This window comes from Panthera leo, chromosome D4 (assembly GCF_018350215.1).
Source record: "Panthera leo isolate Ple1 chromosome D4, P.leo_Ple1_pat1.1, whole genome shotgun sequence".
In the NCBI taxonomy this organism is placed as follows: Eukaryota; Metazoa; Chordata; class Mammalia; order Carnivora; family Felidae; genus Panthera; species Panthera leo.
Window position 1 is genome coordinate 60,555,453 of NC_056691.1, and position 23,536 is coordinate 60,578,988.

The window sequence follows — 23,536 nt, forward strand, 5'->3', positions numbered from 1 at the left end:
GCTCTGCACCTACCATGAGAAGCCCCTTGTAGGCATAGACGATGCCAAGCCAGATGGTCATATGGGTGTTCTCACAGTGCTCCAGGAGAGGGCGGATGGAGATGTCCCGTCCTGCTGGGTCCGGCTGTGCAAAGAGAAAACAGAAACCCAGGGATGGCACTGGGCACCCTTCCAGCAGCCAGGGCCCCATCTGATGGCCATTTTCCCTCCCATGAGCCATCGCCAATCCCTTGCCCAGGAGGCCTTTTGGGCCCCTCTTCTGTGTTCCCATGAGGCTGCCTTCTGTTTGTTGGTCATGATTCAGCCCTGCACTCTAGTCATCTGTTCTTCATGCCTTTCAAACTTGACTCAGATCTCCTGAAGGTAGGGAGTGGGTCACTTCCTGTGCCTCTAGTACTTAGCATAGGACCAGGCCCAGAGCATACATCTGTAATGTTTGTTGAAAGAGTGAGGGTGAGAATGAGGCACACAGTTATGTCAAGAGGCCTTCAGATGTCTTTGGGATTAACCCTAGTAACTACTGGCTAGGCCAGAAGAAGGAGACCTTTTTGCCCATCACCCTGAGTGAGGGAGCAGTGGTAGCAGCCATGTTATATACCACATGACCTATCCTGGGCCAAAGCTGATAGGTCAAAGTGTGGGTACCTGACCTACAGCTGCCAATCCGGAGTCTGGTCAAAGACTTACGAGGTTTCCTAGTACAAAGTGCTCTGCTTGAAAAGGGATGGTGGAGAGGATCTTACCCAAATGTGTTCTCTCTCTTAACAATTTTAGCTGGCAATCTCTGGGAAATAATCAGCCACATGGTGGAAAAAGGAGAAAAACACACCCAGAGAACGAAAAAAATATATATATTCTACGTATTTTTTTCTGAACCGTTCAAGAGTAAGTTATAGACATCCTGACCTAAATATATAGCAAGTATTTCCTAAGGATGAGGAGACTCTCTTACATAACCACATATACTTACCAAATTGAGGAAATTTAACACTGATACAGTATATTATCTAATATACTATCAGTTTTCAAATTTTGCCAATTGGCTCAATAATAATATCCTTTAAGACAATTGTGGCTTTTCCAAAGCAGGATCCAATCTGGGACTGGGTCCTGCATTTACTTGTCATGTCTTTAGTCTCCTTTAATCTTCAACAATTCCTCATCCTACTTTGGTCTTTTATGTCATTGGTATTTCTGAAGAATCCAGTTTAGCTATTTTGTAGAATGTCCTTCAGTTTGGGTTTGTCCGAATGTGTTTTCATGATCGGATTCGGGTTATGCATTCATGGCAGGAATCCTATGTAAAGTGATGTTTTTCCCTCTTTGGAGCTTCACATCAGTGGCACTTGATGGCACTTTGTCCCATTATTGGTGATGTTACTGTGATCATTTGATTCAGGTGATGTCTGCCAGATCTCTCCACTTCAAAGGTACCATTTCCCTCTTGTAATTAATAAATAATCTGTGGGAGATACTTTGAGACTGTGTGAGTATCCCGTTTCCCCATCATCAACCCAGTGGTTTCAGCATCCAGTGATGGTTTCTACCTGAGTCACGTTCCTCTGGTGGCTGCAAAATGGTGACTTTCTAACTCTTATCGTTTTATTTAAATACTTGGCATGCCACTGTAAACAAGATCTTACTTTTCCTTCCATTTATTTATGTAGGTCAGTATGCATTTAGGGGTTAATTTTTCATTCAGTGCTTTATAATCCTTACTATCATTCATTTTGATGCTCAAATTTTCTGAGATCTGGCCAGTGGGAAACTGGCTCCTTCATGCAGCCTCGTATGTTTTTTCAATACATCCCCATAATTTTTTGGAGCACTTTACCACTTCTCAGAACACCAAGGACTTGCACTTTTTTGTGCTTTCCTTTCCCCAGCCTAGAATCAGTCATTTCTCTGAGGAGTCTTGGTTCTTTTTAGTGGAGAATGATATTTAGAAACCAAGATCTGGCCACCAGATGTGCTCACTGTTCCTAGGGTATCATTACTTCCTTCCTCTATCTATCTATCTATCTATCTATCTATCTATCTATCTATCTAATCTACTTATCCATCCATCCATCCACCCATCCATCCTTCCATCCACCCATCCATCCATCCATCATCATTCTATGTATCTATCCCTATATCTCTACCATCTGTTTATAGATAGATAGAGATAAAATCCTACACCACGGGGCTCTTCTTCCCATTCCGTATTTGCATCTTTCTTTTCTTGCAGTGAGATCTCTGGTTTTCCGCACTATCACAATAGTCACTCATTTGCTCAATGCTAAATAGATACAAAATAGTTTTAGGATCTCTACATCCAAACAACAAATTTACTAAGTAAAGTTGAAGATGTATTTGTGAATCTATTTGCCTTTCGAACAGATACACACTGAGGGTATCTCATCAAAGAACTGTGTCCAGGATGAAGTTGTCCTGTTGAGGCCCGGAGTAAAGCCACATGCCTGAGAAGAAGAGGTAAGCATCCCCAGGGTCACTCACCAGGAAAATGGAGCACTTTGGTGGGATCCAGGGATGTGGAAAGCAGGCCTTAGGTAACCGGGAATGGGAAACTTATTTCTCTTGGCCCTGCTCTCTAGGCCTGGCCTTTGAGGCAGGCAATGGCCTGGACTCCTGTGATTTGGGAAATGATGGCACCCTAAGGCCATTTTGTAACCAGATCATCCAGCCGCATGCTCTCTTAAGCTTGATTTTCCTTTTGTTTTCTCAAGCCACAGAAAGCCTTAGCTCAGACTCTTTGGTTCCATGGTCATTGAGTCCACACATAGGCTGGAATGGATCCCTGAGGCCTCTGCAGTAGCAGCCATGGGTACTAGTGAGAGCCAACCCAGGAGGTGATCTCCAGGAACCACAGTCAGAGTTGCCAGGCTAGAAATGTCCCCTCTACCGCTACCCGCCCAGGAGCTGGGCTGGATTCTAGTAAGGGTAATGGGGGTTTCCTAATTTACTTTCACTGTTTAATTGAGGAGACTGAGAAAGGAGCTGGTCCCAAGGTCAACAGTGACTTATAACAGTGAAACTTGGGTTTCTCTAATGTCTGACAACCAAGCAGACATCAGAATGCAGTAGCACAGGCCCATTACGGTCATGCATGAATAGCAAACCCATTAATGATGATAGTATCTGTTGTTCTCCAATGAAAGGCAATAATTTATGACAGACTCTTAGATTCTTTGTGTATAAAGGACTGATGCTGTCATACACCATTGTTCAATGTTATGAAAACTCTATTCGTGGGAGGCCGAGAATGGTTGTCTGGCTCTTATATCCCCAGTGACAGAGAGCCCCCTCCCACTCTTGGTGAGTGGTTACACAGCTCATTTACTGAACCAGAACCTTCTCCTCCAGTACCTCCACCCATTGGTCCTTGCCTTTCCTCTGGGGTCCTCAGAGTAATCCCAAGCTCTCTTCTTGAGTCCGCACACCCTTCCTCAGGAGGAAAGAGCTGCCGTGAAGGTACACATCACCTCCTGCCACAAGTCGACCTGGTCCTTCAAACTGCTCAAGTTCACCATTGATCTATAGGCCTGTAATCGAGCTCAGCACTCCAGGTGGTGGTCCTGAGCGAGTCTGCCTATGCCCTTGCTCCACATATCCTTGGCTTTCTAAACGACTACCTTCCACTGGTGATTCATATGTCCCTTACGGTTGACTAAGACTCCATTAGGTAGTTCTCATCAAACTGCTGCTAGCTCTGTCTTCCTCCTTCTGCAGCTGACATTCTAGTCAGGTTACCTTTTAACTTGCCGGTAGCCTGCTCACTCCCACCCCCTCCATGCTCCCCATTCTGAAATCCTAATCCTTACATTTGGTCTTTTAGTCCCTTACCCATCTCAATAAACTTAAGCACAGCCACCAATGCAGAGGTGGGAGTGCGGCAAAAAAATCAAGGGCCAGTCAAGAGTTCAGAGAAGTCAGTGGTCCTGAGGGTGGGCTAGTGCAAAGGTGTTGATCCAGAAGTAAGCCACAAAAATCTCCTGGTCATTAACATCATTCTCACACAACCCCATGTCTGTTCACACTGTACATGGATAAGAGTGGCAGGGGTTGGGTGGTTTTAGGAGTGATGAGGTTCATGTACTCCTGGGGCCAGGGGGTGGGGAGTTTGAATAGTCAGTACCCCTGTACTGAATCTCAAAGCCAACTGTAAAAGCCATGCCTTTTCTTATCTGATCCATTCTAATCGTGCCTGGGACTTGAGTTCAGAGTGGTCTGAACAGTCACACACATGGGGAGAGACGCATTTGATGATGCAAAGGGTGGGATGTTGGGGGAGGAAGGATGGTGGGGGTGTGGAAAGGCGCCACCACCTGAGCCCTTACTTGGAGTTGTCATACACCAAAGTGCCACTAGAGGGCATCCAAGACCAGCGTGGAGGGTCTGGACCGGCGCCGTGGATCACCCTCTGCTGAGGACACAGAGCTACTTTTGTGGCTCAGTGGGGCCGCAAAGCCGGAAGCAGCATCCTGGGTTACTTAAGAAAGCACCCAGTGGTCTTACAGGAGGTCAGATTTCCAGGCACCTTGGAGGACCCCCCCCCCCCTCCCCCCCACCACTTCCCCGCAGTGGGAGTGCTGTGGGAGGGTAGGGGATATTGGGAAAGGTGGGGCTGGAGGACCCAGGCCTATCTGGCCCTATACTCATCCACACTCCCAGCGTGGGCCTGTCATGCAGTCCAGGGCCAGCGATCACAGGGCATTACCCCCTGTGGATGCCATGCTGCGATCTCGTGTAAGGGTCTAAGCCAGGATAGCAATCTTGCTTCTCCATACTTTTGGGCACTACAGCATTTCTACTGGTCTAAATCAATTTCCATGGCTGAATAGCCTACAAGAGCTTTCAAATTGCTTTTTTTCCTCTATTTTTCTTCCTTACTTGCCGTCCACCTGGGCAATTACCTAAGTAATCATCCATTCATTCAACACACAACTATAAAGCACTGCCACCTGCTAGGTACTGTTCTGGGCAGGGGGGAATACAGTAGTAACCAGGGCTGACAAAAGCCCTGTCCTCAGGGCTCTTCCATTCTAGTAAGATCAGGACGATTCCACGAGAAGCAGCCTCAGAGGGGGAGTGAGTTGACCTCACCCAGTAACAGGCACCCTAAGAACACCCAGTTCTCTTGTCACGGGTGACAGCAGCGTGCTAGGTACTAAGCTGTGAGGTCTCCATATGTTGTCTTGTTGAAGCCTCCAACAAAGTGTGGTATCTATTTTGCAGATGAGAAAACCGAGGCACAGAAAGATGAAAGAACTTGCCCCAAATTTCTAGCTAGTACCTGTTGGAGCTGGGTTCTACCCCAGGTCTGTCTGCCTCCCGAACCATTTTTCTTTCCTCCCTCACCAGATGCTCTTCCCAGCCTGCCCTGCCTCTCACAAGCACCACGTCACATTCCAAGGAGACAGTGGGTATGTATAATCCTATAACCCTGCTGTATAAACTGTGAGGTGCTGTTTGTGGGAGGAATGACTTAACCGCTGAACATTCAATAGCGGCCTCCTCTGAAGCCCCCGGAGCTCTGTGAAGGCTGTGCTTTGGCGCTGGGAGTGGAATGCAAGCTGATAAAATGCTCTTCCTGCCTGACAGGGTGCGGTGCCTAGCAGAGAGGCCACGCCTGTCCGTGAGGGCCAGAGGCTGGAAGGGCTCACACCTGACTCCTGGTCCGACCGCTGCTCGGCGGGAGGCCTGCAGAAGCTGCCGGGGGAAAGCCTCCCCCATCTGTGCAGCAAAAGGAGAGCAGCTGGCCCGAGAGTCCCTCTGCATAATGCAATTACTCACAATGTAGGTCAGTGGCCCCTGCAAACATCATGCTTTGTCAGGCCGCACAAACGGACAGGCAGGGAGTCGGGCAGGGGTGGAGGTGGTGAGTCCTGAAAGGCCAAAGGCTTTGGTCTTGCTCTACCATAGACTTGCTGGGTGAGCGTCTGGCACGTCCCACCCTTCTGGAGACCTCAGTTTCCCAGGTGCAAAGCGAGTCCAAGGGTTAACTTAGGGTGCAGTTCATGTGAGCCTGCGCACATTGAGGGATGACTACATTTGTCCTATATTTCATGGCTGTATTTGTCCTACACTCACTCATTCAGAATCAACTCAGTCTCGTGTGCCTGCTGTGTGCCATGGACTATGCTCCACGCCGGGTCCAGGTATAGACGCCGGCAGGGCGCTTGCCTTCTTGGAGTGGTCACTCTAGCGAGCGCAAACCACACAGTGCAGCTGCGAACAGAACGGTGATCAGCGCAGCCAAAGAAAAGTGCCAAGGGGGGCACCGACTGCAGGTCAGGCAGTCCGGGAAGGCTTTTCTGAAGTGGTGACATTTAGTCTGAGGGCCTGAAGGGTGAGAAAGAGCAGCCATGTGAGCACCTAGGGGGAGAACATTCCTGAGAGGGGGAACAACAGGTAGGAAAGATCTGAAATGTCAAAGACTTTGGCATGTTTTAGGGAGCAAGAGGAGGCCAGCGTGGCTGGCGGGTAGTAAGTGAGGGGCTGACACTGCTTTTTACTCGATGCTGTGCACACAAACCACCCAGGGAGCTTGTTAAAGTGCAGATGGGGGCGGGAGGTCTGGCTTCGGCTCAGGATGCTGCATTTCCAAGCAGCTCCCAGGTGACCCTGATGCTGCTGGTCCAGAGACTGCCTTCTGGGCAGCGAGGCCTTAAAGGATCTTAGACAACAGAGTGACGTTTGGTCTTCGGCTTAGCAGATCTTTGGTCAAAAATGCAGATTCTCTTGTCACTCACACACCCCTGACACTGAGTGATAGCTTAGTACCAGCACAGACCTGACACAGCTTGTCTGTATGTTCTGACCCTGGAACAGATCTCAACCACACTGGGCTTCTGTGTGTCCTGCGTGGGGACGGCCAGGGTTTCAAGTCTGGGCAAGGAGGTTGGGGTGGGGGTTCTGGATGGTGGGAGTGAAGGGAGCCATATGCTTCACCTGTGACCACGGGGCTCTTGGTCCCTTGGACCTTTTATGCCTGCCACTGCTGTGAGTGGCTCAGGTTCCCAAGCCCTACTCAGCCTGTGCTTCTTTGAAGGAGGGGTGCCTTCTACCTTCTGACCAGCTCCCAGAAGCTGGCTTTCAGAACTTTGTCACTGGGCCATTCCTGCTGCTGCTGCTTCCTCTCTGCCTCCTCCTCCTCCTCCTTTCCCTCCCCCCCCTTCTTCTCCCCCTCCTCTTCCTCTCCACCTCCTTCTCCTCCTCCTCCTTCTTCTTCCTCTTCTCCTTTTTTAATTTCAAAGTTGATTTTTGAAATACATAGTAAAATTGGTGTTTTTTTCTACTAGAGGAGAGTATATGTATGTATATCAATGTGAATTTGAATGTGTGTGGTGAGGGGAGGGGAGGGGAGGGTGTCTGGCCTTCATGGGCTGCATTTCAGAATCCTGAGATGCTTTCCTTTTCCTGGGAAGGCAGGTGAATGCCTCTTCTGGGGGAAATGGTGAGGGAGTCTCATCAAGGAAGTCTGGGCAAGGACGGGAAAGGGCCCTGGGCTCAGACCCCAGGTCCATCACTTGCCAGCTATGTGACTTTAAACACATCCCTAAGCCTTTCTGAGCCATGATTTGCTCATCTGCAACCTCCCAGGGTTGGCAAGACCATCAAAGGAGGTAAATGGTGTGTTTAGCAGGCCTTAGAGGCTGGAAAGCCCGCTCCTTATATGTAAACCATCATCATTATCTCCCACTGCAGAGTCACAGAGCGCTAGAGCGGGGAGGAACCTTCTGGATCCCTCTGGGGCTGGGCTGCTTATCTCAACAGCAGCAGCCCCACATCTCTGAGGCAGCAAAGCTAGGGCTGTCATTTCAAGGTAAGAATTTCTTTTTTAGAATGTTTGGTTATGAGTTTGGGTGAATTTTTTTCAGGATCCCAGATCTGGAAGGGACCTGTGAGATCACACACCGGGGTTTCTCAACAGGGATGCTCCCACATGTTTTTCTTTGGAGAGGGTACAATTCTTTGCTGTGAGGGACTGTCTTGTTCAGTGCAGGGCACTCAGAGCTCCTAGGCTGTGGGCCCTAAAAGCCAGGCGTGGTTTCTGGTCACTGGAACAGTGCAAATCTCCCTCCCCTGGCTGCCCATTTCCAAACACTAAATGCACTAGTCCAATTCCTCTTTTTACAGATGGAGAAACTGAGGCCCGGCAGAGCACTCATAGCAAGTGGGTGACTGAGTAGACACCCAGATGCAGGTGTCCTGAGCCCGGTCCTGTGCCCTGGGCACTGGCTCATGCTGCAGGCTGGCACAGGAGGGGCCAGCCTTGTGGGCTGCTCACCACAACATTTATGAGGAGTTGCCATTCATGGGTGCTAGGCACTGCCGTATCAGCCCCCCGGAGCTGGCTTTTGGGTGTATCCGATCCGTTGGTGCTATGCGCCCTTGCTCACATAGGGCTGGAACAACTTCCAGAACAATAAACATGGGGCCCAGAGCCGCTCACCTGATGCCCTCTGGCCACATTCTCATGGAGCCCTGCTTTGTGGAGGGGAGATGAGGTGGAGGAGGTGGCCAGGACCTCACCGAGGAGGGCAAGGAGCCCTGGTCAGCCTGAGGACACCGTTTGGACAGCAAGACCCCACCTGGTCCTGTTCAGACGGGCATTCTGCATTTGGAATCTTGTGGGAAATCTCATGGTTGTGAAAGGCTCACCACTGGGGTGAGGACTGTCTTGGGGGAAGTTAAGGGCTGACGAGTGCCGTAATAGGTCCTAATCTTTCTAGCCCTTTGGAGCCCATATGTGTTCGTACGAGAGTCCCTCTTTGATCTTGACCTCAGGGCAGTCTGGTGAAGGAGCCGGGAATTTGATACCCATGTTATACAGGTGAGGAAACGGAGCTCAGATGGGACAAGAGACTTGCTTAAGGTTACACAGCAAGCCAGAGGTGGAGGCAAGCACCATCTCCTTCTTGCAAAGCAGGGTTGGGGGTGGGGGGCAGCTCCACTTCCTGCGGCCTCTGTTCCCTTCCCTGGGGAGGTGGGCCTTCGAAGGCGCCCCTATTTTCCTTGGGCCTGTGTCTGAGGCCTCCGGGGCAAGCCTGGAGCAGGAAGAGCTCACGGATGTTGCCACCGAACCCAAAGCCAAGAGGCGCTCGATCGTGAGGGTGCTTTCACCAGGCGCCCGGTGAACGGGCAGTGGCCCCCCTGCTTCTCGGGTGTCAGTGTCATGGTCTGCAGCGGCCCCTGTCAGCACAAGCCTGCCTGTGCTGGGGAATGAGACCAGTGCCCAAACACACACCTCCCCAGATGAGTCGATGACCCAGTGGCACATCCTCAAGAGAGACAGTCACCAGGGGACGGCTGGGTGCCAGCGTGTGGGTCTTCCCTCAGTTCTAGGGCAGGGAGAAGCTCACAGCCTCTGGGTGGAGTGAGGGCCATTGAAAACTCAGGTGATTCACAAGAACACCCAGATTTTTGGCTTCTCCTGAATGAGATGCTAGGAAGCACAGGGCCTGGCCGCGTGAGCTGGGTCTGTCTGCCACCCACCCACGTCCATGCTGCTTGTCCAGCGCATCCCTAGTCCCTGGCTTCTCCATCTGGGGGGTTTGAGGCAGTTCTTCCCAGATCTCAGGGCCCATGAGACCTCAGCTGACACTGGGGTACGTGGAAATATGGGTTAACTGTTCATATGGTCACCTGAGTTTTCTAGAAGCAGCAAGTCTGCTGGCCCCTTACCCTGTGAGGTCCCCTCAAGTGCCAACATTCCGTGATTCCGCGGTGGCAGCACCAGATGGGACGCAGGGTCGTCTGCCTAGAGTCTGGCTTGCACCCACCTCAGCAGGACCAGGATGCCTCAACCCACAGGCAGAAAGCCGCAGGCTGGCATTTCCCAGCGTGCCTGTGGGAGCCACGGCTGGGTGTCCTGGGCAGGCAGAGGCCAGAGGGCCCCCTGGTGGCACCCCAGTGAGGAGGGGGTAGGCAGGGGATGAGCAGATCAAGGAAAAGAGCAGCGGGAGACAAGAGGGGCTGCAGAGAAGGGAGGCCTGTGACCTGCAGAGCCCTCAGGAAAGGTGAGATTGTGAGCTGTAAGGTAAATCCTAAGCATAAACAAAACCCAGAGCTTCATGAGGCAACAGTCACTTCATGTGTACCCAGCACCACCCGGACAGTGACTGAGGGAAGGAAAGCCTCTGGCATGCGGTGCTCCTGTCTCCCTGGGGAGTTACCCTCTGCCTCCACCCCAGCCCCCAGCCTCGTTCAAAACTCCTCCTTGGGCGATTTCTGTTTCTCGAGCTAGTTGCCTCTTCCTCTTGCCCTGCAGCCGAGCTTTCTGAAAAAGGCATCTGGAATGCCAGCTACGTTCTGTACCTGTCACCACTCTCCCCAGGCCACTGCGATGCTCCCATGGTCTCCACGACCCACCCTAGTGGCCAGAGATGAGGGACCCTATTTAGTCTCCTACCCTCAAAGGCCACTGTGGATGGGCTCTCTCCTGTCACCTCCAGGTCTTGCCCTCTTCCAGATCTATGCCTTTCTCTGCTGGGGCCCTCTTGCTCTCCTTCTTCCCCCGGAGGGGCATCTCTCTGTGGGGCACCCCTTTCCTCGATGTTCCTGGGCCTCCAACCTAACATTTTCCATCTGAACTTGTCACTCTCTCCCTTAAACCTGCCCTTCCTCTCGCGTTGTCTAGCTTAGAGAACCGCTCCACCCAGGTGAGACCAGAACCCAGGGTGTCCCTTCTTTTCTGATTCCACCCAGGCCTCCAACTCAGAGACCTTCAATGCTTTTCAGACCGCACGCAGGAAAGACGCACTGACTCGTGACTGCAGCATCGTGACCCTCTATGATGGGCCCCACGTATCTCTCCAGCCTTGACGCCCATCATCAGCCTCATCCATCCATGGCCAGGCCCATAAAGTCCCCTCCTGGTCCTAGGATAACCCCTCTTCACCGCCGTGTGAATGTTCCTCCACATGCCAGACTCTGGGCTAAGCGTGTCATATATACACCCCGTTGCATTCCTACAATCACTGCATGAGTGAGCTCTAGTGAGCCCCTTTTCAGGGGTGCTAAATGAGTAGAGGAGAGACTGAGTGCCGTGTTCAAGGTCACACAGGCACTAAATGCTGGAGCCGCGACTTGCTCCCTGGTCTGCCCAACTTCCCAAACCTTTGCTGTAAACCACAAATCCCAAACTACACCAAAGTGTGCCCTGGTCACTAGAGTGCCAGCAATGAGTTTCAAGTGTCCCGAGACGGTGCTCTCCTCCACCCCAGGGCACACGGTTGGCCAGGCACCTCCAGCCACGAGCTGCCTCCACGGTCACTCTGGTGCCCTGCCCTACTCGAGATTTCGTCCTGGCCCCGAGTTGGCCAAAGGCAGCCCCTCCTCCTGTACTTTCCAGTCAGACCTGGGCATGCCTGCTCAAGTGCCCACTCACCCACATCCTGCCTCTAGGCCAGAATCCCTCCGGCCTCTTTGTGGGGGTAACTGCCCCTGGTCTGGGGAGAGGTCTGTGGCCCCAGAAGTGAGTAGAGCTCCCAGAGGGCCCCGTTCAAGTTGCCCAGCCCTGGTCCTTGGCAGGACTGGCCGTCTCTCCTGCTCAGCTGACGCCTCAAGGCCGCCAGGCTGGCCCTACTCAGCCTGGCCATGCAGGTGCGCTGTTTCTCATCGCCCTCTCACGGGAGCCTGCCGCATGGCCTGGCTGCTGGTTCACAGTGACTGCCTGCTGTCAAGTCCACGCCCAGCCTGGTGAGAACAGGGAGGGGACAGAACTAGGGTGCGAGGATGCTCTAAATCAGGAAGCCGGAGCATGCGGGATCCTGGACAGAGCTACCGTATTTCACCACTGCTGGGCACGTGCACTCAATTTTACGGTTTTCAACGCCATTAGATCTGCCTAACAACCCTAAAAATTTAGTAGGGTCATCAGTCTTGTTCCCATTTTGCCCAGAGAACACCTAGTCTAGGAATAGGTTGCAACTCTACCCAGGGGCACACGCTTGATCCCCGCGTCCTGACTCCTAGCCCAGGGCCCTTTCTGTTGTTTGTGTTGCTCACTGGAACCCTGGCTCATCTGGAGTTCTGGGAGTCCCAGCTCATCAAGGAGAAAGGAAGGTGGCTGCGTGGGCGGGCGTCAAGTGCCCCCTCTCCTGTTCTCCGCTGCATCTCAGATTTTACCGTCTGCCCTTGGCTAAGCGGCAGTAGGGCGACAGCACCGTGCCCTGGGATGACGGACAGCCACAGGCCCTGCCTCTGGATGAGGGTTCTGGCCCCAAGCTCTTGCTCCTGCTGAGCCCCAGGTTCTCCTGGAGAAATGCCAGAGTCACCTGCTTTAAAGGGCTGCTCTGAGCACTGAGCAAGAGCCGGGTAAGACAAAAGACTACAAAGCCCAGAGACACACGTGCCCCAGGGTAATGCAAGTGAGAACAAAGCATCCCTTTCATTTTCCTGTTGTCATTCAGGGAGGCAGGCGGACTGGGAGCCCCCAAAGTGCAATGTTGCAAAGATTGTCCCAAAACAGGATGCTGTGATTGGTGCTGCTGCCCCCCTGCTGGCCACGCTGGGGATCCTCCAGCCCCCCCGCCCCACCGGGTGGGTGGGCATGCCCCCTTCTTCACCCCACAGCCTGCTCGCTTTTCTAGGCCCTCTTCTCTTCCTCCCCGCCCCCGCCCTTGGCTCCTTATATACACACATATAAAGTCTTCTGAGATCACACCGTTCCAGTTTGTGGATTCACACACCTTTTGGGCTTGAAGAGACTCAAACATTTTCTTTCGCTTCCACTCCTTAGTGTGTACTCTCTGCCAAGGGTTCGTCTTTGCACACCTCTGATGATGAGACACTCACTACCTCCTAAGGAAGCTCAGTTCATTTTTAGGACGAGTCAGATTAAAATGGGAATGTTCTTCCTCATCCTAAGCTGAGACCTGAATCCCCAGAACTTTGCCCAACGGTCATGGGCTCTGCCGTCCGGGCCCCTGCAAGCCATGGCTCCTTCCTAAGCTCCGGCAGTTGTGCTCCTCGGACACCTCTCTTTGCTGGGTTGACATCGACCCTTTCTATGTGGCACAGTTTTTAGCCCTTTCCCTTCCTCCTGTCCTCCTGTCACTCTCTGCATGGGGTCTGGGTCCCATCCGAGACACAAGTTTCCCAGGGGGTCTGAGTAGGGCAAGAGTGCTGTCCCCTCCCCGCACCTACAGTCCCCTGAGTTTGCACTGGTTATTTGGCAGTTGAAGCACACCATGGAGCTTGGCGGTCCACATTGTCATTGTCCATGTTTGAGGGAATACTGGTCACACACACACACCCCTGTCTGCTGCTCCTTAGGGATCTAAGCAACCATAGATCCTGTGATGCAGAACCCCTGAGAGCTCTCTCTGCTGTCCAGGAGAAATGTGCTGGTGGCCCCTTTGTCATCCCTCGTGACACTTCAAGGTCTCCCTTTCCATGTAGGATGTGCTGCCCTCCTGTGCCACTCCAAGAACCGGCCACCAAAGGCTACTGTGACCTAATGATCTCACTAAAAAAGAATTAAAAAGGCCCAAATGAGAGGGGGAAGCGAGCAATCTAGGGACAGAATGCGTCAGGGCAATAAGCATAGGAACGTAGATTTAAGGAGGGTTGAAGTGGTACATTTTTCCTATGGACCAGAGAAAGTGACATAGCTTTGGCATAGCAAAAAGTAAGCATACAATCACCTCTCACGTTAACTTAGCATTTTTCGCCAACATAATCACACATACCCCTATGACAATCCCACGCAAGGTAGGGCAGGAAGTATGAGCCCTATTTTGCAGATGAGGACACTGAGGCTCAGAGAGGTTAAGTGGGCTGACCGAAGGGAATGAAGGAGCGGCAGAGGCAGGGGCTCCCCCCACACCCCAGCTGCTTGTCCACAGTTCTCAGCCCCTTTACCAGTGGGGGGGGGGGGTCACATGGCCAATTCTGGCCAGTGTGCTGTGTGTGAAGCGCCATTCGCCCCTAATGGGCTGAGGCCCAGAGCTGTTGTTGTAAGGCCGGCCGGCTGCCTGGTGGTGGGGCCCGGATCGCTGAGCGGCCTTGTGGAAGACAGTTACCCTGGAGACCATGCGGATTCACAGGTGGACTTTGAGTGAGAAATAGGCTTTTGATGCGTTTGGCTGCTGAGATTTAGGGGTTCCCAGATTTAGAGGGTTACTGCAGCCCGGCGCAGCCTATCCCCACTAATACAGAAGGGCAATGACATCTGTTTTATGTTATCACATGCCAGGCACCACACTAAGGACTTTGCACATGTCACCGCACGCAGTCCTTAAAGCTGCCTGCGAGAAAAGGATTGTTCTTCCTCTTCACTGTATGGGAAAATGGAGACACAGAGAAGTGAGGCCACCTGCTGCGGGTCATAGGACCACTAAGGTGTGGACCCGGGACGTGAATCTGGGTCTATCTGATTGGAAAGCCTCGATGAACTCCAGTGATTTGCAGAAACAGATGGCCATTGTGTTCCAACACCCTGTTGGGCTAAATGCTTCCTTTGAAGATGGAAGATTGCACAGATTGCTTTTCTCATTCAGATTTTATGCCTGAGTAAAATCCTTGTGCTATGATTTATTATAGCAACACTGATTTTCCAATTTTAAGACAACAATGCGGCTTGAAATAAAAGAGAAAGAAAACATTGAAACATTTGAAACCTTTGGTTTCAATCCTTATTACATCTTGCTTGAACTGCTCAGGGCCTCTCTTTTCCCCTCCTGCCTCCAGTCTCCCCCATTACGACTGGCTGCCACAGCTACCTACCTTCCTTCCTTCCTTCCTTCCTTCCTTCCTAAATTCTTTCTTTTTAAATTCTTTTTTATTTTTTATATTATTTATTTTTTTATTAGTTTTGTTTATTTTTGAGAGGCAGAGAGAGACAGAGCATGTATGGGGGAGGAGCAGAGAGAGAGGGAGACACAGAATCGGAAGCAGGCTCCAGGCTCTGAACTGTCAGCACAGAGCCATATGCGCAGCCTGAACTCACGAACCGTGAGATCATGACCTGAGCCAAAGTTGGATGCTCAACCGACTGAGCCACCCAGGTGCCCCGACTTTTTAAATTCTTTTTAAAAAAATGTTTATTTATTTTTGAGAGAGAGAGAAAGAGAGAGAGACAGAGCACAAGTGGGGGAGGGGAAGACAGAGACACCCACACACAGAATCCAAAGCAGGCTCCAGGCTCTGAGCTGTCAGCACAGAGCCCAACATGGCATGGGGCTCGAACCCACAAACCATGAGATCATGACCTGAGCCAAAGTCATATGCTTAATGGACTGAGCCACCCAGGCGCCCTCAGAGCCACCTTTCTAAAACAGTCTAAGCATGCTCCCTTCTTGCTCAAAACCCATAAAGACTCCTCGTCCCCTCCTGCAGCACTTTCTAAATTATGTTCTTCAGAATAGGTAAATGTAAATATGCTCCATGAGAAAAGGGTTCCGTGGCCAAAGAAGTTTTGAAAATGCTAATTACATTTTTTATTATTAAATATTAAAATGTTTAATTAAAAAATTTTAAACTGCAGGACTTTTCAGAGCCTTTAACATGCTAAATTCAAGTCCATTGTACATTTCCAAGAGGCATATGTATAGTTTCTGGCATTTCTTAAGCTGTTGGACCATGAAATCCCCCATTCCCTTTTATTTTGGGACACCTAATGGGATTAGCATTCTGTATCATCTACTTTGGGAGGATGTTGGCTTTTAGGATGAAGTCTGAAGTTCTCAGCTTAACACTCAAGTCCTCCCAGAATCTGGTCCTGGATCACCCTCCAGGCTCATCTCACAAAGCCCTGTCTCCGACTACCCCAGGGTTCAATCTCTGGACATCTTACTGTTTGTCATATCACTCAGTGCTAGGTTGTGGGGTTCTCTGAGCTGTAACCTGGAGAGAAAACAAGGGTTGAGGAACAATGTCAGAAACCTGACACAATACAGCCTGTATTGGGGAAATGTTAAGAACACTCTATTAGTGACGTGGCTGAGATGAAAATGGGAATGAGGATTGCACGACTAATTGAAAGCCATATGTTTACCGAGGCTCAAAGAATCCCTTTTAGAAACAGGAACTGGGCCCCCCGCGTATGCCAATGAACAAGGCAAAATGGGTGCACGTTGGAAACAAAAAGCACCAAGATATGCTGGGCCGAACCAAAGATATCAACGTTAATAATAAAGTAATTAACATGCACGGGAAACGCAAAAGCTGCCAGGAGGCTGATAAGAGAGCGTTATTAAAAAAGAATGAGCAGTGTAGCTAGCAGAGAAGTGAAATTAAGTTTTGCATTTCTTATTTTATCATGGACCCCCCAAATACTCTATGAGTAATAAATAGGTCTTGACTTACTGCAAAAATACCAATGAGGCTGGGGCCAAAATTTGCTGTGGACCCTCCCTCTGGCAAAATAAACAGATCAATCATCAGTCAGCCAGCCAGTCACTGAGAACAGGAGGAGAGCATAGCAGACCCATGCCAGGTGGTGTGGTCGATGGCATGGTGGTTAAACGTGCCAGCTCTGGGGCCAGACTGCCTGAGTGCTAGTCCCAACTCTGTCACTTACAAATGACGGGACCTTGTAGCAGCTATTTAACCTTGTTGTTGCCATCTGTAAAATAGGCGTAAACACAGTGCCTACCTCATAGGTTTGAGGATTAAATGGACTGATGTGGAAAACCGCCAGATAAGTGCCTGGCCCCAGGGGAGGGCTCAGTCGGGGCCAACTGTTACTATCACTACACCTCCATCACCCCCTGCTGCAGTCTACCCTCCCCCCCCCCCCCCCCCCCCCCCCCGCAAAAGCTCCCTGATGAGATATAAGTTCAAAAAGCATTTCAAAGGACTCATTAAGAAAAGCAGATCAGGGGTGCCTGGGTGGCTCAGTCGGTTAAGCGTCTGACTTTGGCCTGGGTCATGATCTCGCTGTTCCCGAGTTCGAGCCTTGGGGGCGGGGGGGGGGGGGGGGGGGGGGCGGCTGTGCTGAAAGCTCAGCGCCTGGAGCCTGTTCCAGATTCTGTGTGTTCCTCTGTCTCTCTCTGCCCCTCCCCCACTCACGCTCTGTCTCTCTCTCACAAAAATAAATAAACATTAAAAAATAAAAAAAAAATAAAAAAAAAGAAAGGCAGACCAAACTCTTGTACCCTCATATCATGGCTCCTGTGTCTGGTTCCCCGGGGCATTCAGAGGAAGAGCAGGAACCTGGAAACAGGCATCTGAGGACTGGTTCAACCTGGCACATTATCCTCAGTCACCTATAGGGCTCTGAGGCTTTAAGTAAGCCTGTGCCTTGGTTTCCCCATGAGGGACATGAGGGGTCTGTTTAGGTGGTTTCGTAGATCATTTCAAGCTCTGAAATTCTGAGTCCACAACAGTCACACAGACAAACATCAATTATAAAGAGTGTAAAATGAGCCCTCCTTGAAAGTTCCTCCTCGGCCCTCTGTTCCTGGTACTGGTCCTCCTGGGCCCTCGGGCTGGAAGCTGCCCAGTTTTTGGCCTCCTGTGCCTTCCTCACCAGCATGTCACCCGCCCTGAGCACTGTGGCTTGAGTCTCTCTGCCCATCTCACCCTGAGGACACCACGCCCCGTCCCTCGGGGCTCATGCTCTCTCGCCCTCACTGTGTCACCTTCCCAGACTGTCCCTTCCTCAGGGAGGTCTGTCCCCCATCCCCACTTTGCTCCTTTGCTCTCATTCCTATGAAAACTTTTTTTCCCAAACATCCATTAGCTGATGGTACAAAGAACTCTTGTGTGCACTGTCCTCTAGGAGTCGATAACTGCTAATGTTTTGCCATATCTGCTCCCCTTCTCTCTTTCTGTCTTGCTTTCTCTCTCTCTCTCTATCACACACACACACACACACACACACACACGTACATTTCCACCCTCCCCCCCCCCCCCCCCCCCCGCCTCCAGACCATTTGGAAGTAAATTTCAGACTCCATGACACTTCAGCACAAATAACTACGTTGTCCTTCACAAGCACGTTATTATCTCTTATCACACCTACGACAAGTAGAAGCTGGTAACTAGAGTGAACCTTGATAAAGACCTCATCACGTTGCTCCACTGCTACAACTCCTTTAGTGGCTCCCAACTGCCTCTGAGGTTAAAATCCAAGCTCCTTCCAGCCCTGTACCTGCTTTCTACCAAAAAAGCAGCCAGATGCAACCGATTCTTGAACTCTTTCTTACACATACCCTACACTTGCCTGCTCAAGGATTTTCATCTACCGGGAATGCCATTATTCCTTGAGGCTCTGCCCGTTGTTTAAAAATGAGCTAAAATCCTATTTTGTCCAAAAAAAATTTTTTTAATGTTTATTTACTTTTGAGAAAGAGACACACAGAGAGAGAGAGACAGAGGCATGAGTGGGGGAGGGGCAGAGAGAGGGAGACACAGAACCCAAAGCAGGCTCCAGGCTCTGAGCTCTCAGCACAGAGCCCAACGTGGGGCTCGAACTCAAGGACCGTGAGATCATGACCTGAGCGGGAGTCAGACACTTAGCTGACTGAGCCACCCAGGCGCCCCTTATTTTGCCCCAAATTTATAAGGTCTTTCTAGATGAAATGCATCTTTCTTTTCATATCTCCATAGCATGTGGGAAGCTAGTGTGATGACCTATTTCACACACGGAGGAAGGCAGGGACGAAAGAATCACAGAGAAACGGAAGGGATCCCTGATTAAACCGTGTACCTGAAGAGTCCACGTTACCTCTGCACCTTTCCAGGATGTCAATACGTGGCCTCCACTGTGCACTCCAACTTAGTTACTTGCAACTGAAAAGATCCTAATGGCTACGGTAGGGATTAGGGCTGACAATCAGTCTTCTAAGGCTGTGAAGCAGCCGTAGAAAAATACAACGCATTATGCTCTAGTTGGATTGGAAAGTTGCTTCCCAAAGAACTTCCACCTCTTCCTACCCTTGCTTTGGAGCGTCCTTTGCCTGGGGTGCCTGTGTCTACCTTTACTTGTCTGTTTTTAAAAATTTGAGATAAAATTCACATCACCAAAAATGCATCATCTTAACCATTTTCCAGTGTACAATCACCGGTTTTTATTGTATTTATAATGTGGTGCTACCATCATTACAACCCCCCCCCCCACCCACCCAGGGAGTAGAACCCTACCCCCCATCCCCCTCTGTCAGCCCCTAATCTACTCTCTGCCTCTGTGGGTTTGCCTACGGACATTTCACATGGACAGAAATGTACCATACGGGGCCAGGTAGCGCCTGGATTTTCTCACCAAACATGATGCTGTTAAGGTGCACTGTGTATTCAAGCTTCATTCCTCTTTATGGCCGGATCATATTCTATCGTCTGGATACACCCATTTTGTGTACCTATTCACCAGCTGCTGGAGGTCTGTGTGGGCTTGACCTGTTGTTGCCATTATTAGTGCGCACATTGTCATCTCTCTCGAGTGCGGATCCAGGGGTGGAATCACTGGGTCCGATGGTGACTCTGTCTAATTTTTTGAGGACATGCTAGACTGTTTCACACAGCTCCTGTGGTCTTAAAACCACCCAAGTCCTTCTTGTTCTTTCAAGATGTGGGGAGAAAAAAGTCCCCTCTCTCCTTTTTTTGGTGAACTATTTCTCAAGGCAGGATGATTAGCCTGTGTGATTAGCCTCTGTGATCCTCTAGGGTTGGGGGCGGAGTACTGACATTGTCAGTGAACGCTTCTGTCTCCCTGGGACTGGTGGAGTCCTGAGAGCAGGGGCTGTGCCTCCCCCAGGGCTGTGGCCCCAGCATCTGGCACGTAGCAGAGCCTAGTAAATGAAGTTTGGGCAAACGAATGAATGGTTCCTGCCTCTCTAGCAGCCTCATGGTGCAGCTGAGCATCATGAAGGCTTCTCCAGAACAGAGGGTGGGTTGTGCTGAGAGCCTCCTGGATGTGGGAGTGAGAGCGAGTGGGAGGGCCACGGGGCGTAGATGTAGGAGAAGCCACGGGGCAGGGGGGGAGTGTGCATGCGTGGATAGGTTATACCCACAGGTGCTTATGCTCATAGACGCCCACGGAATGGGCCTTATGATACTGATCCAACTGGTTTATGCCTAGAAGGGGGAAGCGAGGACAGTAAATGTGGGCAAGATGGCAGTTAGGATGCCTGGTGACAGACAAATGCTGGAGGCAGTAACAGTAAAGGCTTCACCCGGGGGTGGAGCTCTGCTACTTATGAAGCAATTCCCCCTCCGTGGTCTCATGTGAGAGTCAGCGTTGAGCACGGAGGGAGCATGGCTTTGGGAATAGCAGGCCTAGCTTCATGCCTCGGGGCCCCACCCGCCACCTGTATGGTCCAGAGCCGGTCAGTTGACTCTGCAGACCTTCAGGTGCTCACCTGCAAAATGGGAACAGGACTCTCTCTGCTCACGGTGACTGTGTAAGGATTAAGTGAAGGGTAGAATGGTTCTTTTGGTAGAAGTGCATCGGAATGGATAAATCTACCTCACACGCAGCCCTGCCCCTCAGGACTTCCCTGGGAGGCTGGCAGGGTAGTTGGGTTAATTTCCTCATGGAGTCAGAAGGTTTGTGGAGTCAGGGGTGAGAACGAAAGTCACAATGATAGAACGCCTTTTATGGGTCAGGCTCAGTGCTAGGCACTTGAACATGTTATTCCAGTTAATGCTCCTAGTAAACCTGTGAGGGAGGCAGGAATCTTTCCTAATAGGCAATGCTCAGAGAGGGTGAATCACTCACCCCAGGTCACACAGCTAGGAGATGGTGGAATATGGATCAGAACCTTGGACTGTATAGTATCTACCTCATCATTCTTCCAAAGCTGCAGGAGCCTGGGTTGTGAATGCATTCCATTCCCTTGGCATGTGAATGCATTTCCAGAAGGCTGCCATATATTTTTAATAATTGGTATGAACATGCAATCTCTCGTCAGCTGGCTTCCCGTCTGCTGTAAGACACAGATAAGAAAGAAAGAGCCGAGCGGACACAGGAAAATCCTCCACACCCGTTGGCAGAAATCACTCCAGCCCAGAGTTACCTTTCTTGATTTAATTCTCTGAGCCTTCTGTGTCTGACTCATGTAGGAAAATGACTTCTTGGGTGAAATATTAAAACGCCATGTGCGGATGTTCACTGTCTCGCTCTGGCAGCTCTGGTGACGATGGTTCAGGGAAACAGGCTGTGCAGTCTGGGTCTGGGCATCAGATTTGATTCCTCTGAGGTTCCCGAGCCAGGAACGTACCGGTCTGGGCTCAGGGGACCCAGTGACAAGGAGTCAGACACAGGGAAATGGCAAGTTGAGGGACTAGTTCTCAGGGGGCTGAGGGGCAGGGTGGCCAGGGGCCAGATAATAAATAAGGCTCCATGTATAGCTAACCTTCATCAAGAGCCCTCAATGTCCTCTCCAGGGACTGGCTCTTCTAATCCTCCCAAAGCCCTCTGCAGTAGGAACTATTAATATCGAGACCCGTATTCTGGATGAAGAAACTGTGGCCCTCAGAAGTTGTCACTCACTGTATGTATCAATTTCCTACGGTTGCTGTAACACATTTCCACAAACTGGGTGTCTTAAAACAATAGACGTTTATTCTTGCACAGTTCTGGAATCCAGAAGTCTTAAAGCAAGGTATTGGCAGGGCTTGCCTCCTCGAAGGCTCTGGGGGAGAATCCTGTGCATCTTCTGGCTCCCGGTGGCTGCAGTTCCCTGGACTGTGGCCACATATAACTCCAGTCTCTGCTTCCCCCTTCCCACGGCCTTCTCTTTTCTGTGTATGTCTTCTTCTGTTTCATATAAGGATACTTGTCACTAGATTTAGGTCCAATCTTGGTAACCCAAGACGATTGCATCTTAAGATCTTCAATTACATCTGTAAGGACGCTTTGCCTCAATAAGGTTCTGTTCATAGATTCTGGGGGTAGGGATGTTGATATATCGTTTGGGGCCACAAGTCAACCCACTGTACTAACCTAATTTCACACAGTAAGTGGCTACGCTGGGATCTGAAGCTAAATCTAATTCCAGAGTCTATTTGCATAACCGTTACGGACCATCTACTACCTACCTATCTGCTGTGTGACTATGTGCATGTTGCTTAACCCCCCTGTGCCTCAGTTTCCTCATCTGTAGATAATGGTAAGAACTGCAGGGGGCTGTTGTGAAGATGAAATGAGCTGGCAATGTAAAGCATCTGCAACAGGGCCTAGCACATAGTATATGCACTCAACACACACTGCTACTGAGGACGGGCTGGACTGGGAGACAATGCTCTCGGATCTAAATTTGCTGGGTTTGAACATCTGCTCACAAGTGCTCCATGCTTATGAAACATCAACCAGATAATCACAGATGTAAAAGAGATTTAAACATTTATAAGAGAACACTACGCACAATGGATGCTAATAATTTTGAAAGCACCAGTGAAGAAAATGTCTCTTTAAAACAAAACAAGTAAAACGCAGGATTGATGCGGGGGGGGGGGGGGGGGGGGGGGGGGAGCCGGAAGTATCAAGAGACCAGCAGGCCCATTCTGGCAGAAGGGATCCCACGTCATCTGACACCACATGGACTGGGCTGGGGACAGTTTCAATGCGTAGCAAGGTCATCTCAGGCTGGTCAGTTTACCTCTCTAGCCTCAGTTTCCTCCTCTCTAAAATGGGGATGTCCAGGTGTTTTGTGAACTAGGCCATGCTGTGGAAATATGAGGCACTGTTGTTTTTATAGTATGCGTTTGCCAACTGTTCAGTGCCTGTGTCCATGTGGGAGAGACCGAAAGTCAGAGCCCCAGTCCATAGAAGGGCAGGAAAGCAGGTAGGCTGGGCACCAAGAACTGTGCAGGACCTGAGATTATGTTGCTATCCCCTGAGCACTTAGGAGGGGTCCACACTGTGTCAGTGTTCTCTGAACTGAGCTGAGCATCTTTGGGTTATGTTAAGTGTTCCATCCTATGTCAAGGTCAAAATGACTCAGTATTTGAAACTTAATCCACTGTTGTTTTAGGGAGAAACTTCAAGCCAAACAATGGCCAAAAATAACAAATATTCACTGAATAACAAATATTCAGTGGCCGATGGTCCCATTTCAGAGCCACTGCGGGTGCCAAGGTGCCGGGCCACTGTGGTGGCCCTTGCTTTCTTGTCGATTTCTGTGGTTGGTGGCTTCCTGCAACTGAAGGGCACAGGTTTATTTTGTTTTTTGCTTTTTGTTTTTTTGTTTTTTAACCTGCCTAATGTTTTGGTCTGGAACTTGCTTACCTGCCTCTCAACTGCAATTGAAAAATATGGCACAAACAGAAATCTTGTAGCTTTTCCTTTTTCCTATTCCTTGCTCTCTCTCTTCCATGGGGTAAACAATTGTTTAAATGAAGATGAAGGATTTTCAGAAAATCATGAGCCTGGAGGAACTCATTCAGCTCTGTAGGGTTCACACACGTGAGCCTTCCCAGGTGGCCCTCTCTCTGAGTCTGCTTGTCCTCTGTCACTATCACATCCTCTGACTGGAGGTCAGGGTGGGGGGTAGTAGGGGACCATCTGGACTTGAGGTCTTCTGGATTCAAGTTTTTCTTCTCTTACCTTTTTCCCCTTTAATGTATTATCATGAGTCTCTAT

General features: G+C 50.4%; 1 protein-coding gene across 1 annotated transcript in view; it reads right to left on the bottom strand.

Moving 5' to 3' along the window:
- Window positions 1–23,536, bottom strand: part of GABBR2 (gamma-aminobutyric acid type B receptor subunit 2) — a 235,915-nt gene that overhangs the window by 16,456 nt on the left and 195,923 nt on the right. The window contains exon 14 of the mRNA XM_042912093.1: window positions 14–124. Coding sequence (XP_042768027.1) covers window positions 14–124 — 111 coding nt within the window. The remainder of the gene's footprint in view (window positions 1–13; window positions 125–23,536) is intronic.